Source organism: Panthera leo, chromosome B1 (genome assembly GCF_018350215.1).
Source record: "Panthera leo isolate Ple1 chromosome B1, P.leo_Ple1_pat1.1, whole genome shotgun sequence".
In the NCBI taxonomy this organism is placed as follows: domain Eukaryota; kingdom Metazoa; phylum Chordata; class Mammalia; order Carnivora; family Felidae; genus Panthera; species Panthera leo.
Window position 1 is genome coordinate 64641267 of NC_056682.1, and position 18187 is coordinate 64659453.

The 18187-nt window shown below is 40.4% G+C and overlaps 1 protein-coding gene across 2 annotated transcripts in view; it reads left to right on the top strand.

The window, feature by feature from the left end:
• MARCHF1 (membrane associated ring-CH-type finger 1) overlaps window positions 1–18187 on the top strand; it is an 87457-nt gene that overhangs the window by 60618 nt on the left and 8652 nt on the right. For both annotated transcript variants that reach the window (XM_042935141.1, XM_042935139.1), the window contains exon 3: window positions 12569–12716. In XM_042935141.1, coding sequence (XP_042791075.1) covers window positions 12569–12716 — 148 coding nt within the window. The remainder of the gene's footprint in view (window positions 1–12568; window positions 12717–18187) is intronic.

The window sequence follows — 18187 nt, forward strand, 5'->3', positions numbered from 1 at the left end:
TGCAAACAAGAAGGAGCTACCAGTAGGCTGAGAATCGGCATTTGAGATTTGGAATTCATTCTGAGTACCGCAAATGAGGAAACTGGCCAGTTGTGGTTGTTTTCCAAGCATGTCACGTCCCCGAACCATAAGTTTCATTTCCAGCCTGTAGAGATTATATGTACCTCCCACCCTTCCCTGGTCCAGTGCTTCCTTATTTTGTAAGAAGCGGATATGTTACTATTAAATCAATTAAAGGGAAAGGCAGCTTAAAGCAAAGGCCCTCAATCTGCAAAGTGTCTCAGACCTCTCTGAGAATTCAGTGAAACGATATGGACCTCTCCCCAGAAAAAGTAAATGTAACGTTTTACATACAATTTACAAAATTAATATACCCCTAGAAATCCCAAGGAACTTGGCTCTTTAATGAAAAGGCTTCAGTTTTAGGACAACACTCTTAACAAAGGCTCAGTCTCTAAAATGCAAAACAAGCTTAAAAGTAATATATTGAGTCAGCTAATTATGCTGGATGTCAAAACGCTGCTAAAACTGATTTTTATTTGGTTATCTTTGTGTTATTATATCTAAAATGTGAATCAATAGTTAGAGTAAAGGTCATTGGCTGCCATTTAAGCTGGAGTAGAAGAGATATTTATTTTTCAAATTTATTTCAAATTTTTATATGAGAGTAAAAACACCAGCTACAATGATAAAAACATTATATACAGTGTTCAGATGTGACACTACTATTAAAGCAGGCTAGAAATAGGATGAAGAAATTTTTTTTGACTCCTAAAAATAAGTATTGACAATGAGCTGTCAGTAGAATTGACACTTTGTACAATAGAGACACCACAGAGAAAACTCGCTTTTTTCTTTGCTGCCACCCGAAGGAATATTTTGGAAAGATAACTATATACATTCACACATACGTACAACAAGACAGTTGAGAGAAAGAAGCATTTATGAAATCAAAGTCTGATGGGCAAATACAGTTCCCTGTTCTAATACACAAAGCCCCACAATTATGATGCTAATGTAAACTCTAAGAAAGCAGGAATTTAGGTTGTGTTCTCTTGCACCTAGAAAATATCCGACACATTGTGATGCTTCAGTAATTAGCTCCTGAATGAAAAAATCCACTACTCAATAGAGTTTTAAGAAATCTGCATATAACCTACTGTATTGCTCTGGGCAAATCAGTTCAGTTCTCTGGACCTCCGTTTTTCCATGTAGAAAGGGAGGGGTTAAATTTGGGTCTTTTAAAATTGGGTCTTCTAATATTCCCAGTCTCTATGATTCTGCTTAGTACATAGGTACTTTCTTCTAAACCTAAATGATCATTTTAGGTACAAAGAGCCAGCAAGCAATGGCCTATGAAGACCCACATGCACATGGACGAAAGGAGATACTTACAAATGAAATAAACATGAGGAATATATATTTCTGAGGCATGTTTATTTCTTCTGGGGAAGAACATCATAGAGGGCAGTGGCAATTCCAGGAGTCCTACGCAAGGTCTTAAATCTGTAGAGAAGAAGGAATATGCCATTTTTATGGAATGTGATCCAGTTATTCTCTCTGTTTTCTTTATGAAGTCACATCCCATAATGAAATATCCCCACGGACACAGCACCGTAGATTTTCTGACAGCTCAGCATGCCTGAAGTGGTAACACACTGATCTCTCTTCCAGAATGTATGATATGGTATTTTTCACCATGAACTCAAGAAAAGACAGACAACCAAGTATTGGTTAAATATTTTAAAATAAACTTTAAGTGCATCTCTTAAGTCTCTAAGTAATTTGTGTTCTTACATGACAATACTAATCAGCCCAGATTAGGGTGAAATTTTTTTTGGCGGGGGGGGGGGGGGGGGTTGAGGGGGTTGGTAGGGAGGTAGAAATATTTTCACTCTTGTGGAAAAATATTAGAAATTACACTTTCTCCCTAAAATATTTCCCTAAATTATTATTTCCTCAGAAAAGTAATCCTCAAATTTCAGCATACATAAAAATCAGTTGGGAATGTTTATTGAGAATGCAGATTTCTAGATCCTCATACAGATCTGAGACAGAGCCTCAGAATTTACCATTTTAACTATTACCATGTCAGTTCTGATGCGGATCTGCCAGAGTACCTCTAGCACATCTCCCCTCTAGACAGACCTAGCTGTCCAGTTCTTTCTTTTTTTCCCCTCTCATCTTCATTTGTGACATCATTGCACCCTCTAGTGGATGATTGTACTCAGTAATTTTTTTTTTCTTCTACTTAAAAACACCTTGCTCAAATCTAAGGAAATCTCATTGCTTATGAATTTCTTGAATGGAAACAGTGGGAGCTCGGGAGAGCGTTTATAAGAAAACATGTTTACTAAGCATCAAATTCATATTTATGTATATATATTTAGTATGTAATATACACACATTTTACAAAAAGAGAGAATTTTAATCCTGGTAAGTTTGGCTGAATTTAAGATAGCTAATAGGCTTTTACAATTTTTTAAGTTCTTATTTATTTATTTTGAGAGAGAGAGAGAGAGTGAGTGGAGGAGGGGCATAGAGAGGGAGAGAGAGATTCCTAAGCAGGCTCCTGTGCTGTCAGTACAGAGCCCCATACAGGGCTCAGTCCCAGAAACCGTGAGATAGAAACCAAGAGTCATTCGGACTCTTAACCAGCTGAGCCACCCAGGTGCCCCCATATATTTTTGTAACTTTGTATCTACTGACCACAAATTTTTAGACTATTTATACCTGTATTGTTGATATTCTCACATAGCAGTTTCCATAAACGCCTTCCAGCGCATCAGTACAATAACTTGGGTCTTCCAGATCTCCTTCTGAGCATCTTTTAGTACCTAGTGGTCCTTGAGACCCCTAAGATCCACAGGTCTTTTCAGAAAGTATTATATGTTTTTTACCCCATGGCTTCTATCTCTGAAAAACCTTGTTTATTGAGGCTAAAACCTCAAGGATCACAAATTCTGTTGGACCAAGCAGGTAATATAAATGAGTAAAGTAAGCAGGGTGTAAACCAGAGAGTGGTGGGGACTAAGGAGAACTGAGTTTATTACATTTCAAGGAATTCAAAAATTAATATTTGTGAACCCACGATGGGCCTAAGAACTATATGGAACTTGGTTTTACAAACCAGTTAAGGACCCCTGGTTTACTTGAGGGTTAATTAAATGCTAACTATTATGGATGTTCCCATGTATAATTCTAACAAATACCCTATATAAGACATAGTAGATCATCCCAATTTTACCAGTGAGGTAACTGGAGCTTGAGGAGGTGGGTTACTTGCCCGACATCAGAGTCAACATCAGGGAGTTGAGACTTCCTGCCTGGGACTCTAGTCCAGGTTGGCCTCACCCCAGAGTCTGTGTTCTCATTCACTTCATTCCAAAGCATCTCTGAGCATGTGCCTTCTTGCCTGTTTGGCCTGACTGTCACTTTATGCTCCTCACCACCCGCCCCCCATGCGGCCCCTAATTCTCCCTGTTTCCCGCCCCCCCCTCCCCCCGCCCCGCCCCCGGCCTGGCTCTTTCCAACATCTTCTGTGTTCTCTTAGCCTCTGATTCTACTATTGTCTTTGCATTTCGACCATTTCTTATCAGGTAATTGACACCTTTCTCTGCATCAGCATGATTCTTAGTAACTTATTACTCCCATCGTAAGCTAATGTGATAAGCATATTGATACAATTTTTTTCTTACTATTGCGTAAATAAGTGCACCTTTTCCTAGAGCTTTCAAATGGTATTTCAGTGATGCTTAGATTTTTGTTATAAGTTAGATTTGCCCTGATATAACATCTCTACGTTTCTACTCAACTGGGCTCTTTCTGAGCACTACTGTAAATACTGTAAAGTAATATGAACTCTTCTCTAAAGTACTATAGAGCAGTTGGCTCAAAAAATTTGTTTTTGAGGGGCGCCTGGGTGGCGCAGTCGGTTAAGCGTCCGACTTCAGCCAGGTCACGATCTCCCAGCCTGTGAGTTCGAGCCCCGCGTCAGGCTCTGGGCTGATGGCTCGGAGCCTGGAGCCTGTTTCCGATTCTGTGTCTCCCTCTCTCTCTGCCCCTCCCCCGTTCATGCTCTGTCTTTCTCTGTCCCAAAAATAAATAAAAAACGTTGAAAAAAAAATTTTTAAAAAAAAATTTGTTTTTGAAAAGTAAGTATTAAGAGTAATTGTGTATAAAATTCAAGTTAATTACTTTTGGAGGAGAATGAGCTATTTCTTTCACTTATCCATTCTCAGGTAACTTCTTGGGTTGTGCAATCACTAAGAAAGAATGGCAGCCCTGGGGCGGGTTTCTGGATGTTTCCTATCAGGCTGGCTTTCATGTTCTCCATTCCTCAAGAAAGACATCATTATAATCCACACACCCACATTAATGCTTTTTTATTTGGGATGTTTGAGTCTCTTCAAACTTTTATAAAAACTGTCACCCAAAATAGTATTTCTTTGGGAAGTCTTAACATAACATTTTGAATTGAATTTCCAAACAAAAAAGAATGAAAACGTACGGGCGCATGTATTGCAACCTGTGATATATTTTTTCCAATCCTAACAGAAAAGAAGCTCTCATCGTGCAGCCTTTTATATGATTCTACCTAGTTTATGCAGAGTAAATTACCCACTTGCCCTTCTTTGTACAAATAGTTAACAAAAACAGACTGTATTTCCCTGCTATGAGACTCAGTATTCAGAAAAAAAATCTATTTGAAATTGGAAAATAGATGGAGATGGGTGGCTTTGGCTGCCTTAATTGTGTATGAACAAACCCCAGCTCATCCTTCCTTCATCCTTCGGTGATCAGCTATCAACAAGAAGCATCACTCTAGAAGATAAAGACAATTGAAGTTTAATTGGATACAGTGCTGCAAGTTCCAAGCTACGGTAGCCACTAACTTTATTGAATTCTTCTTAAGTACATGGAACTGCTCTGCACTTATGTGCGTTAACTCACTTCAACTTGACCCTGTAAAGTAGGTACTATTCTTATCACGATTGATAGGTAAGGAAATGGAAAGACAGAAAATTGAAATAACTCACCCACGATCACACAGCATTTAGTGGTAGAGTCAGGATTTGAACCCAGAGCCCTCATTTTTAACAAGTACACCTTGAATCGAAGACACAGAGTACATTGTGAAATTGCACAGCTCATTCCTCAGTGTTGGATTCAGCCAGGCCTGGGTATGCATATTGGGAACTAGCTCCCCAGGGGATTCTGTTACACAGCCAAGTCTGAAAACTACTTCTAATTATAAAAGATTCCCAGAACTGAACAATTTTTATTCTTACTTCCCTCCATGTTCAGGTAGTGCCCATTAGCAACTCTAAATGCCGAAGGAGACCGACCAAGCAGTAGCAGGATGTAGCCGTTGATTCCAGGTTCCCAAGTGTTCCTCCTCTTTGTGGGAAAATGTATAAACCGTGTCTCAGTAAGACTGGCCAATTACTTGCAGCATTATTTTTACGTAAGCTGGGTATCTATGACTGTTTTCCCCAACTTTAAATCACCACATGCTCAAATGACCCCCAGATGGTAGCTGTTCATGCTGTATATTTCGAGTGGAGATTTTGAAGGTTCATCTGGACACACGGCCCATACCTCACTATTCGCGCTTGCAATTTTTTTGGATATAGATCCTAACCCTTCTTGCAGTGCAAGACCATCTCCTTCTGTCCTGTTGTCAAGAGAAACAAAGGAGCTGCATTCAGTCAAAAGTATAGAATGCCCCTCACATTGGACCTTGCATGAAAGATGTTAAATAATTAGTATCAGTGGACCAAAAGTGGAAGAGAGAACTGGGCGACGAGTGGGGAGGCTGATTTCAGATTATAGTAGTCGCACAGAGAATTTCTGGATATAACATTTGAGATCTGGGCTCCCACTAAGAAAGCCAGGAGATCTATGTACACAGTTTGAATCATGTACCAGCTTGAATCATGTACACTTTCTGACTTGTGTCAGATAATAAGCACCTTAACTAATCAGTGAGCTTAACTACCCACCCTCCACATCTCAACCTGGCTTTCTTGTTTCCTACCTTTCATCAGGTTTGTGGTAAATATCACTAAAAGCCTGAAGAAGTGGTTCAGTCAGTTAAGAGTCTGACTCTTGATTTTGGCTCAGGTCATGATCTCATTGTTTGTGGGATTGAGCCCCATGTCGGGCTCTACAATGACAGTGTAGAGCCTGCTTGGGATTCTCTCTCCCTCTCCCTCTCTCTCTCTTTCTCTTTGACTCTTTCTCTCTCAAAAATAAATAAGTAAACATTTAAAAAATAAATAAATACAAGCCTGAAGAGGTCACAGTTTCCTCCAGGGTTCTCCAATCCATTTTTAAGAGAGAAATTATTTACCAAGGCATGTCTGTGAATTTGGGAATTAATTAAGTTCTCAAGAGTTAGGCCTTATAGATGTAAAGAGTCTTTTGTTTGGTTCTCTCCCACAGTATTTGAATTATAACTAATGAAATTAGTTTTACTATGTTTTCATTTTATTAGTTTTAATATGTTTTCGTGTACCTAAACACTAATTTGAAAATTAAAATAAAAAGCAAAATGGTTTGTTTAGTGATTAATGAGCTAATGACAAATGATTTTATTTTATTTCAAACAGATTCACTGATGTTGTGATTTTTTTCATTCAACCTGAAATACTTATATCACAGCCAAGTAACCAACCTGGTTTGTTGATTTTCCTTCCCTGAACTACTAATCAGTTTATGACAGGGAGTGACAAGTGCTACTTCTAGTATAGGCATCATTGAGGTCACCATACAACTCTGCCAAGTGTCATTAGACAGGTGGTGCTCAAAGTCTACCTTGCATCAGAATCACCTGAGAGCTAGTTAAAACATGGTTGTAGGGCCCCACCTCCAGAGCTTCTGATTCAGTAAGTCTGGTGTTAGGCACAAAATATTGCATTTCTAATGTTAAAACTCAATTCAGGCATATTAAAATTTGTAAGAGTTTATGTGAGCAAAACTCAGTTTGAATCCGGCAGCACAAAACCAGAAGTGTTAAGAGCTCTTTACCCACAGGATCCAGCGGAGAGACTATACAGAGAAAGGGCGGGAGGGAAGAACGGAAATAATTTGATTGGCTGTAGCTCAAAGCCTAGTTGACTGTGATTGGTTTATCCTTAGGTTTCCATTTCCGAACCTTCAGGCATTTATAGGCTTAGATTTTGGTTTGCTTAGGTAGGCTGTGTTGGCATTAAAGCCATCTCAGCCCCACGGCCTCCATGTTTAGTTGAACACTAAACAAGAACCAAGTTGATGCTGCTTCCGGGGAACACTCTTTAAGAACCACTACCCCAGGGGTGCCTGGGTGGCTGGGTTGATTAAGCATGCCACTCTTGATTTAGGCTCAGGTCATGATCTCACGGTTGGGTTAGAGCCCTGCATCAGGCTCTGCTCTGAGTTGACAGTGAAGAGCTTGCTTGGGATTCTCTCCCTCTCTCTGCCTCTTCTCCACTTGCACTCTCTCTCTTCTCAAAATAAATAATAAACATTAAAAAAAAGAAAAGAAAAGAAAAAAAAGAAAAGAAAAGAACCACTGCCCCAGGAAACAGATTCATAAATACAGAGAAGAGGGAAAAGGGTCTCCAGGGAGAAGGTAGGGGATGGGCAAATAGGTGAAGGGGAGTGGAATATACAGGCTTTTAGTTATGGAATGACTAAGTCACAGGAATAAAAAGTACAGCATAGGGCATATAGTCAATGGCGTCATAATTGTGTCGTATGGTGACAGATGGTAGCTACACTTGTGGTGAGCGTAGGGTACCATATAGACTTGTTAATCACTACGTTGCACACTTGGAACTAACCTAACATTGTGGGTCAACTATTCTTCAATGTAAAAAAAAAAAAAAAAAGAAAAGAAAGAAGGAACCACAGCCCCATACCAGTGGACCCTCTAGAAACTTCACCAATATTATAAGCCTCAGAACGTTTACTTACTATCCTCTGGCACAATATATCTTACTAAAGCATATAGATAATGTAGTAAACTTTAGACGCCCCGGATATTATTTTTACTCACATGAAGTAAAACTCTACTATGTAAGTCGGTTCGGAAAATTTTAAGTGCTCTGACAGGGAGTGACAGTTAAGTGTGGTTTTGCATTTATGCTGGGTTGTTGAAATATCCAGGAAGAGCTTGCTCAGCTGGCTAGCTGGGAGCTCCTGGAAGGCACTGTTCTCGGTACTAGTACAGTTTGGGCCTGGCGCCACCTGGTGGTAGTTATTTGCTCCATCATTCTGTAGCTTTGCTGATAATCCAGTTTCAATGGCTGTTAAGAAAATTAGAAAATGTAGTGGAAACTATGTCAAGGAAGAAAAAGAAATGGATTTAGTAAAGCATTCCTTAGCCCGTGTATTTTGATAGTGTGCAAATAAGCGTCCTCTTTTCTTCTCTGATACAAAGATTTACAAAAGCATTCTTATTGGATGGTACTTTTTAATTTATATGTTAGGACAGAATAAGAATACAAGTGACTTAAACTAGAAAACCTTCACAGTTTGATTCAGCCAGCACAAATGGAACATTTCACAGAAACAATGTGAGTATAAATGCATCAATTTATACTCCAATTCAGAAGTCCTCAGAAAAAAATCTAGTTGTATGATTCGAAGTGAATAACAGAGTTCTGCTCAATTCTTTCCATTGTTGAGGGGTTTCCATAAGGGACCAAAGGCCAAGAGCAATAAAGCAGGTACCAAAGACCTAGAGATCCAAAGACAGCAAGGTCCAAGACCACCCACGTAGGAGGTGCTAAGATTTTGCCACACTGGTTTTGCCAACATTAGCTAATCCCTCATTTTGGAAGTGTAAAAGAGGACTGAGCGACTGATGGGGGGTGGACAGGGGGATTGGCAGTGCAAAGAGTCATAGACAGCTGGACGGTGTGCTGTGGTGTATCACTGACCCTTGTCCCTCAAGGAAGGGAAAGGGAGCTGCTGACTTATTTCCACCAGCTTCCTTGAGTCTCCTTGGAGAGACATGTGTCATCTTAAAACTGAGGGATTTGTAGATGGATATGTGACTCAGGCCTGAATAATCTAGAGAGGAATGGCAGTGACCCTGCTGTCCCTGCTGGTAGTAAGACAAAGGTGAGGTTGTTCCCCTGGCAGAGAGCTGTGTGTCATCAATGACGGGCCAGACGTTACTATTTTCTGTGTGCCTTTGGGAAGGCCAATGCAGAGACGTCTCAGAAGTGGTGCATGAGAATTTGCATCCCAAACAAACACCCAGGTGATGCTGACACCACACTGCTGCTGAGCAGGGGCCACACTGACGGAGGGTGGGGGGCAGCTCTTCTGTCTGATATCCCCCTTCAGAGAGGTCCCAGTGGTAAACATCGGACTGGGGTCTGATGGGCATCAGCACACATTATTTTGTACAAGTGGATGGGGGGAGGGTGAAAATGCTGTGTGCATTCCTACAGATTATCGCTTTCCTGTAACAGAATATTTTGTGAACTGATATTCAATTTCAGCATCCCAAATATTAAGTTAGAGCCCTTTCATGATAGCTTTGGTTTTGTTTTTTTTTTTAATGTTTATTTTTGAGAGAGACAGATCATGTGCAGGGAGGGCGGGGGGTGGACAGAGGATCCGAAGGGGGCTCTGCACTGACAGCAGGGAGTCCCATGCGGAGTTTGAACTCACAAACTGTGAGATCATGACCTGGGCCAAAGTTGGCCACTCAACCCACTGAGCCACCCAGGTGCCCCTCATGACAGCTTTGTTAAAAGATTTCTATCCTTGCCTTTCAATCCATTCCTCATTGTAAAGCCTTACAAAATGTATTCAAACTTTATATATAAACCTGAAAACACAAGAATACGGGTGAACATTTTACAAAATACACTGATTTCTGTTAATGCTCAGTGCTGAATATTGTGTGCAATAATGTAATTATTAGAAAGAGGGCACTGTGGTATTGCATTCACCAATTTACCACTGTGGTATTGCATTGTGATGTCTCATGCATTCCAGAATAGTCCCTGTAAGAATTTATAAAGGGAAGCAGGGAAGTTTGATGGTCCGTTTACACTTCACTTCTCCTTAAAATGCTACTGAGATTAGGAAGTGACAACTTCAGACCTTCTATTGTCTGGAACCAGAAGGAATCTTTACAAATGAGTTGGTCCATCCTTGTCAGCCCCACTCATATTTTTTTTATTTGAGCCTCATTAAATTTGAAGAATGTGTTCTCAGCCACCTCATCAAAATGCTCCTTAGACTTAAGAAGACACAATTCTTAAGGTTCTTTTTTAAGCCAGTTTTACAAGTGACGGTTGATTTGGTAGGGATATTTTGTTACTGAACATGTTTTCATCCGCTTGGAACATTTAGGAAATGTGAACGTGTAAAGCTGCCTTTCTGCACCATCCGGCAGTTTTTATTTGGTCATACTGGATATAAAGATAATTCACAACGGTCCTTAAATCACGAAATGCTATTGCCAAATGATAATATTCTGTTTTACAATGAGACAGGTTATTCAGATTAACGTGACAATAAATCAATGACAAAACAGATTTTTAAACATCAGTCTTTCACAGAGATGGTATGAAGTTTAGATAAAAGCCAAGATACACATATGAAAACCTTCTCAGTTCAGTGTCGATTAATTACACGTAGAGCCTAGACTGAAGCATCTGGTTCTCCCATAGGCGCATTACCAAGATTTCTCCATTATTTGTTTGATATAATATATAAAATACAGTTTAATCAAAAAAGAAAGTACAAGATGAAGTGTGATTTTTTCATTGGTTCTAACAGACCCTTTATAAGGAAAACTGCGTGATGACTAGCCAGTAGGGGAGGAATGGATGGTGTTTGGAAATATAACATTTATTTCTCTAAAGTGTTTACAAAGCTTTCTGGCGCATCATGACCAGATGTTAAATATTGTGCTTTCTTACAAATGAAATTATAGGATCTTAATCGTCAGAATGGAAGGCACGTTAGGAAGTATCAATTTAACTCTTCTATCAGGGGTTGCATTTGACAGCAAGTAGCAGAGTCCTGAGAAACGGTGGCTTAATTAGACAGAGCTTTATTTTCCCTGCATATAAAGTGGGCAACCAGAGAGAAGCTGTTGCTCATCAGGCTGAGTCTCTCCAATTCTCAAGACTTTCCCTGGGGCTTGCAAGAAGCTGTTGGGACTCCTACCATTAATTATGAATTCCAGGTAACAAAGAAGAAAAACTGAAGGAAAGGAAGAGGGGGAAGTTCCTGTGCCAGGAAGACAAGAACTCAATATCCCAGTAGATAGTCACCTCATGTCATTGATGGAAACCAGTCATTGTCCACCTCTGTCAGGGAAGGTTGGAAGGTAGCTTTTAGCTGGCCATAATGCCAACGCTCACAGAATTAGTCTGTCAATAAAGGAAGAAAAGAAGAAGGTTCCTCTCCCCATACCTCTCTGTTACAGTCTCTGCCACAATCTATATCTTACAGAGATGAAGCGATTGGCTCAGAGAGGTTAAGCAACTTTACCTCTGTCTCAAAGCTGGTGGCAGAGTCAGGACTTACGGAGCATGAACATATGCCCTCTTGTTTTCAACTGAGGACGTGGGGATGGGTGGGAAAGGAATGGGGGTCTTCTGAAGTTCTAAAGAGTTTGCTTTAGCAAGAGCATAATAAGAATGGGGAAAAGAAATCACGGATTCTTCAAAGTTTGGCACATCGATGTGACAAAAATCACAGCGATTTGATTTCCCTTTAGAAATGGTGCAGCGAAAAATAAAGGCACAATTCCTAACAAAAATGAAGTCATACTGTAACCGTCAAGGCATTAAAATTTTGAGTCTGTTTCTCCGAAGTAAATAATGGACATGTTTCCTCATACAAACCTGAACTTACTACAGTAAAAATTGTGGTCCTCTTCCTCCCCCAAGAGGGATCAGCCCTCAGCTTCCTGAGGAGTGTGCCTAAGGGCCAGTGATTTTGACGGTAGTGGTAGCAGAAAATCAAGATTGTGCTTGAAGGGCCTTCCTTGGATTCTCTCCCATTGCCCAGATGATAAAATGTGTTCTCTCGGAAAAGGGCTGTGAACAGATGTTGGCTTTCACAGATACTATTCAGCCGTTCAAGTACCTGTTAATGTACATACGTTCAAGAATGCAACACTATATCCGGTTATGTGTTAATCCGAGAAGAGATTACTTATTACTACTTATAATCTAGTACCACAAAGGAGGGAGATATGCAGAAACCTGAAGGAAATCTTTTCCAAAAATTGTACAGCTGTAAAACTATCCCATCTGTGTTATAGACAAGAAAACTACAGGCCAGCAAAACAGAAATTACTTGATTTAATTTGTTTAGGAAAATATTTGTTTTCATTTTAATATATATTTAAGTTATATATAACTCCAGGGGTTATGATCTCGTATCTTTCCCAACACAAAGACTTATTTGAATGTTGTCGTGTCATCTGAAATTGCAGATATCTTATGTTTCTCCTCCATTCATGGTCAATGTCTGGCATATAAATGGGGGGCCAAGTTTCCTAGTCAGAAATTCAGTATTGTAAGTGATTCATTTACAATTGCAGTGGGAGAAACTACAGATGACCACCAGCGAAAGGAGGAAAATATTCTGCTCTGTCACATTCCACGTAATCGCGATCACCTGTGTGGTTTGGTCTTTGTATGTATTAATAGATCGGACAGCGGAAGAAATCAAGCAAGGCAATGATAATGGTAAGAGCATGTCTCTTTTCTTTTTTCCTCCTATTGGTTTCTCTGATGACATCAGAGGTGGGTAGGGAAGCTATTTCCCCTGTTAGGTCTTCATGTGTGATAAGCTAGCAAAAACCAGTACTGGCAATTGTCATCTCCAGTTATGTTATAAATACTCTGATTGAATGCCTAGGGTCCCACGCTGAGGTACGAAATTTATCAAGTCCATATAAACATTGGTAAAGAGAAATATATAGATGTCATACATCACTTCAGGCTTTTCAGGAACTGATTAAGAATCATGTTCTGCCTAGGGAGCCTGGGTGGCTCAGTTGGTTAAGTGTCTGACTTCAGCTCAGGTCATGAACTCATTCATGGCTTGTGAGTTCAAGCCCCACATCAGACTCTGTGCTGACAGCTCAGATCCTGGAGCCTGCTTCAGATTCTGTGTCTCCCTCTCTCTCTGCCCCACCCCTGCTTGCACTCTCTCTCTCAAAAAATGAATAAACATTAAAAAAAAAATTTGTTTTTAAATCCTGTTCTGCCTGATGTGAAAAAGCAAACAGTTGTGAAAGTGGAAGTTTTTTCATTTAGTTTAATTCACTATAGTCATTGCTTCTTTTAAAACATGAATAAGACGATACTCTACTAGAGAAATATGTTATACCTTATTAATTAGTACCATATAATTTGATAGGAGTAGATTAACACTGTGGTTTGAAATTTTAGCCATACTGAGTTTAATTGTGAAGGATGGTGTCAAGCCTACAAAGAAAGCTGTTTCAAAAATCATTAAGGCAGATTCTAGGATCTGAAAAAGATGGGTCATTTAAAGCAGAATAAAAAAGAGACTGTTTATTTTCACTTCTGAATGTACTCAGCTCCATTTCTCATCAGGCTCTACCAGCTTCCACATATGGCATAAATCATAGCTGGTAAAACAATGAGAAATATTCCCAGAAGCACCCCCACCATCAACCCTTGAAAAAAACAAACACACAATATTAAGCCACTGGTGAATTTAAAAAGAGAAATTGTTCAGATGATAACACTGTAAGTTCGTAGTATTCTCAAAAATGCCTATTGCTTCCCTCAAAGAAAGAAACTGAAAGAAATAAAAAGGTGACAGGAAGTTAGGGAGAGGAAGTGAGGGAAAGAAAGAAGAAGGAAAAGAATATTAAAAGGAAAAGTTCTGTTATTTCTGCCTTTCTTTGGGTTCGGAACAGCAGGAGCAATGTGCCATTCTCACGCTTGCCCGCTCGGTGGCAGCAGGGAGCACCAGCGCGAGCTCTGGGCGCTGGAGAAGCGGCTGGGGAGGAAGGGACTGTGAGGACCCGCCTGCTGCGCGGCGATGTGGTGGCTAGGAAAACGGGTCGGTGCAAGTTGTGTTTGTGTTTCAGTTCCATATGACAGTGATATTTACAGTGTGTACCAGACTAGACTGTTTACAACTACATTATGCATTAGTCCTGAGATACTGGATTTTTAAAACATGTCTGTTACATCCCTGGAATAAGTTTCCTGAGGATAGGACTTTTTTTTTTTTTTTTTTTTTTTTTTTTTTTACCCACGCCCCCTATACTTACAGGGACGGGCCCAAGCTAAGTAACAGAAAGTGTGCCATACACAGCAGTCATGTACGGATAGAACAACAACGAGGCACCCCACCACCACCCTCACCTTCGCACACCCCGGTATAAGATCTTCAGACTCAAGTGTTTTCCTAGCGATCAAGGGCAGCCCTAACAGCCAGCGATAAGTAGTTGTAGATGTCTGATTTAGAGTTCAGTGTTTGAGAATCATAGATCGGCCCCAGTGTAGCCCTGCCTTCTCCCAGCGGTCGCCATGATACCAGCAGGGCCCCTCCTGTTCTCCTCTGGCCACATGAGAGGGAAGGAAGATTATGAGCACCTGTCCTGGACATAATGAGAAGAAGCAATCTTGTGTCACCCATATACAGACAGTCTAGAACCTCTCCCTTACATTCATTTACTCAATCCCACTTCTGAGACAAGTGAGTGAAGAGTGATCATTTCTCCTACAATGAACAGGACTATCTCCACTTCAGCCAACCAAAGTCTCCAGAACCCAAGAAACCCTTGGCCCCAAGCTTCCTTCCATTTATCTCACTCTGCCTGCTCATTCTCCAGTGCTCCTGGATACCCTCATGCCTTCAGTTGTCATTTCTATGCTGAGAACCAAGCTCCAAATTTATCTCCAGCTCATACTGCACTCCAGATCAGGCATCGACCTCCTGAACGTCTTCATTTAAAGGTCTTCCAAGCACCCCAAACTCAATGTGTCCAAACTTTTAATATACTACCGCTGTCCACCCTAACACCCGTGGGAAAGGCATTACTACAAACACCTGTTGCCAAATCCATTTGGACTGTCGTTTCTCCTCTCCCTCTCCCCAACTTCTGCCTTCAATCACCAAATCCTATTATTCTGCCTCATTGGTCTCTGGAATCTGTCCCTGTCTCTCTTTCCTGACTGCCCTCATCCTTGTGCAAACTATCCTTTTACTTGAACACCTGCAACAGTATCTTTACTAGACCTTCTCCAGTTCTGCCCACCTTTAACCCATGCCCAATGAGGTATTCATTGCAAATTTACAAAACACACATCTGATCACATCCTATCCCTACTTAGCCATTACTCTTAAAATATATCCCAAACTCTTTAATGTGACTAAATTGCCCCCTTCCCTGCCCCCACCATGACCTGGTTGTAGCCAATTTTTCTGAACATTCGTTCAGCCCCACAAATGGGGCTCTAGACCTTTGCTCAGCTTTTCCCTCTACATGAAACCTTCCTCCAGCTTCTGTCCACCACACAAACACTGTTCTGTGTTCTCACACCGCTCAACTCCCACTCAGCCTTTGCAGGTTGCCTTAAATATCACTTCCTCTGGGACACCTGGTTCAGCAACCTGAGCTAGAACAATTGTTACTACCGTAGTGGTTCTCAAAATGGTTCCTGGGACTGATAGCATTAACAGCACCTGGGCAGTTGTTAGAAATGCAAATTCTTGGCCTCTCTGCACCCCAGACCTATGGACCAGGAATTCTGAGGACAGAGCCCAGTAGGGCTGTGCTTAAGAAGCCAACGGGTGATTCTGATGCCAAGTATTGAGAAACGTGCTCACCTAGCATCCTGCACTTAACCCACTTCATTTTGATTGCATATTTGAATTACCTGTGGAGTTTCTATACCCTACAAAGCCTGAGTTTTATCCCCAGAGGTTTAGGTTTAATTATCCCCTATGTCATGGTATTTGCAGACATGATGAGAAGCTCTGCTGTACCAGGAAACTTACCACATACTATTGTAATTGCTCATTTAATTGTAAGTCTCCTGGCACCAATAGACTCTGAGCTCAGGGAAGGACAGATCGCTCTCCAGCATATATCCCTGGGGCTGAGCACTGTGTCAGGGACCTGGAAAGTTGCCCAGTCAACGTTGTAGAAGGAATGATGAAGTGTGAGTGCCTCATACCCCATGCTCACACTTTCCTATCTTTCATGTTTCTTGTAGAACTTTTCTTCAAAATGCCTACCCCCCACCTCAGTTCTGGGTGGATGCAGGATTTCAGGCCAGAGTCTCCCAAATGAATTATTACTCAGGTCCCTCAGATTTCCAAAAGAAAATACTGAATGATAATCAAAGGCTATATATATATATATATATATATATATATATATATATATATAGTCCAGGGTCAGGTCAGCTTTCTACTGTATACTTTTAAAAATTATTTTCAGTTTCTTAAGAGCAAGTGGAAATGAGATGAATTTTATCTTTGGTGTTCAGAGCTTCTGAATTAGGCAGCAAGATATTCATCAGGAAACCATATCCATGACTTCCTACAGACCCACTTGCCAGTGGGACAGTTCCTACCTAACTTGGATAATTTCAGATGGAAACTATAGTGACTTTTGCAAAGGGTACCATCTGTACTTATGTCCAGATTGTATTTAAAGCCTGACTTCCCAAAGTACACATTTGTAGGTAGTGTGGGCATCTGTATGAGTTGTTATTATTTTAATCTCCCTTTGGCATTGGGACTGTGAGTGCTGAGCCTGAATTTACTTTTAACGTCTGAAAAAACTGCAAAATTTAAAAGTCAAAATATTTTAAATCGATTTCAAAAACCTTCAAAAATATTGGAAGAGGAACAAATTGTCCTTCTTCAACCCGAACTGAGGTTGAATGTAAAACAGCAAAATTCTTTGAACTGTAATAACAATACTGAAAGGGAAAAAAAAAAATCCTTCATGTGTTTTTAATGGTTGTTCTTTTAGATTAAATAAGCCTGGTGCCCCAGATAGCTCTCTCTCTTCTCTCTCTGTTGCCTTTAATGACAAAAAAAAAAAAAAAAAAAAAAAATCAAAGACTTGGTACTCGAAACTTTAACACACTCAATCACCCATTACTAACTCTAATTTGGGGGAACAACGTCCTCCTGCCTTATCTTTACATATTCTAGAAAAATGTTCCAGTATACTGTTTGTGTGTTGAAAACAAAACACAAAAATACAGACCAGGAAAACACAAGAATTTATACTATTCGAGAGACAGTAGGTGCAGAGTATTTTTTTTTAATGAAGTATATAGCTGATATACAATATTAGTTTCAGGTGTACGACATAGAGATTGGACAACTGTATACATTACAAAATGCTCACCGTAGTTGAGTGTGGTAACCATCTGTCACCACACTGAGCTGTTACAATCTGGTTGTGTTCCCTATGCTGTACTTTTCACCCCATGATTTACTTACAACTGGAGGTTTATACCTCCGTTCGCCTATTTCACCTTTCTCCCACCTCCTCCCCTCTGGCAACCACAGTTCTCTGTATCTATGAGTCTAGAGTCTATTTTCTGTTTTCAGTTTGTTTTGCTTGTTGTGTTTTAGATTCCACACAGAAGTGAAATCATATGGCAGGTGCAAATTTTAATCTCGCCCTAGAACTATGTAAATGTGTACACCACAAGGGGCTAGCATAACAAATCGAATTTTTTTTTTCATGCCTGCCCCACTTGTGAGCCTCTAAGCATCTCCAGGGCAGGGGCCATGCTTCATTATTCAGAGAGGATTTAATATGAGTAGAGGTTCAAAAAATGTTGCCAGCTGTGGCTGATCCCAGCAGACAGGCACGATGGCTGTGCCATACTCGTTAGCTGTTAACATCTGCTTCGAGTGGTTGTGAAAAATCACTTCCCAGCAATCCATATATTTTCCATTTGAGCACTGCTGTTTAAGCATTCCTTTTTAAAGTGAGTGTATGCACTGTTATTGTTAATAACCCAAAGATGATAAACACTGACTTGAGCTACGTGTCAGAAGCCCAGGCTTCTAGTTCTGCCCTTGGTCGCGGACTAGTTACGCTGAATAAAATAGTCACTCTGAAGCTCAGATTCCTCATCTGAAAAACGAAGTTGGACTGAATACCCTTCAAAGGTGCTTTCTGATACATTTTTCAAAGATA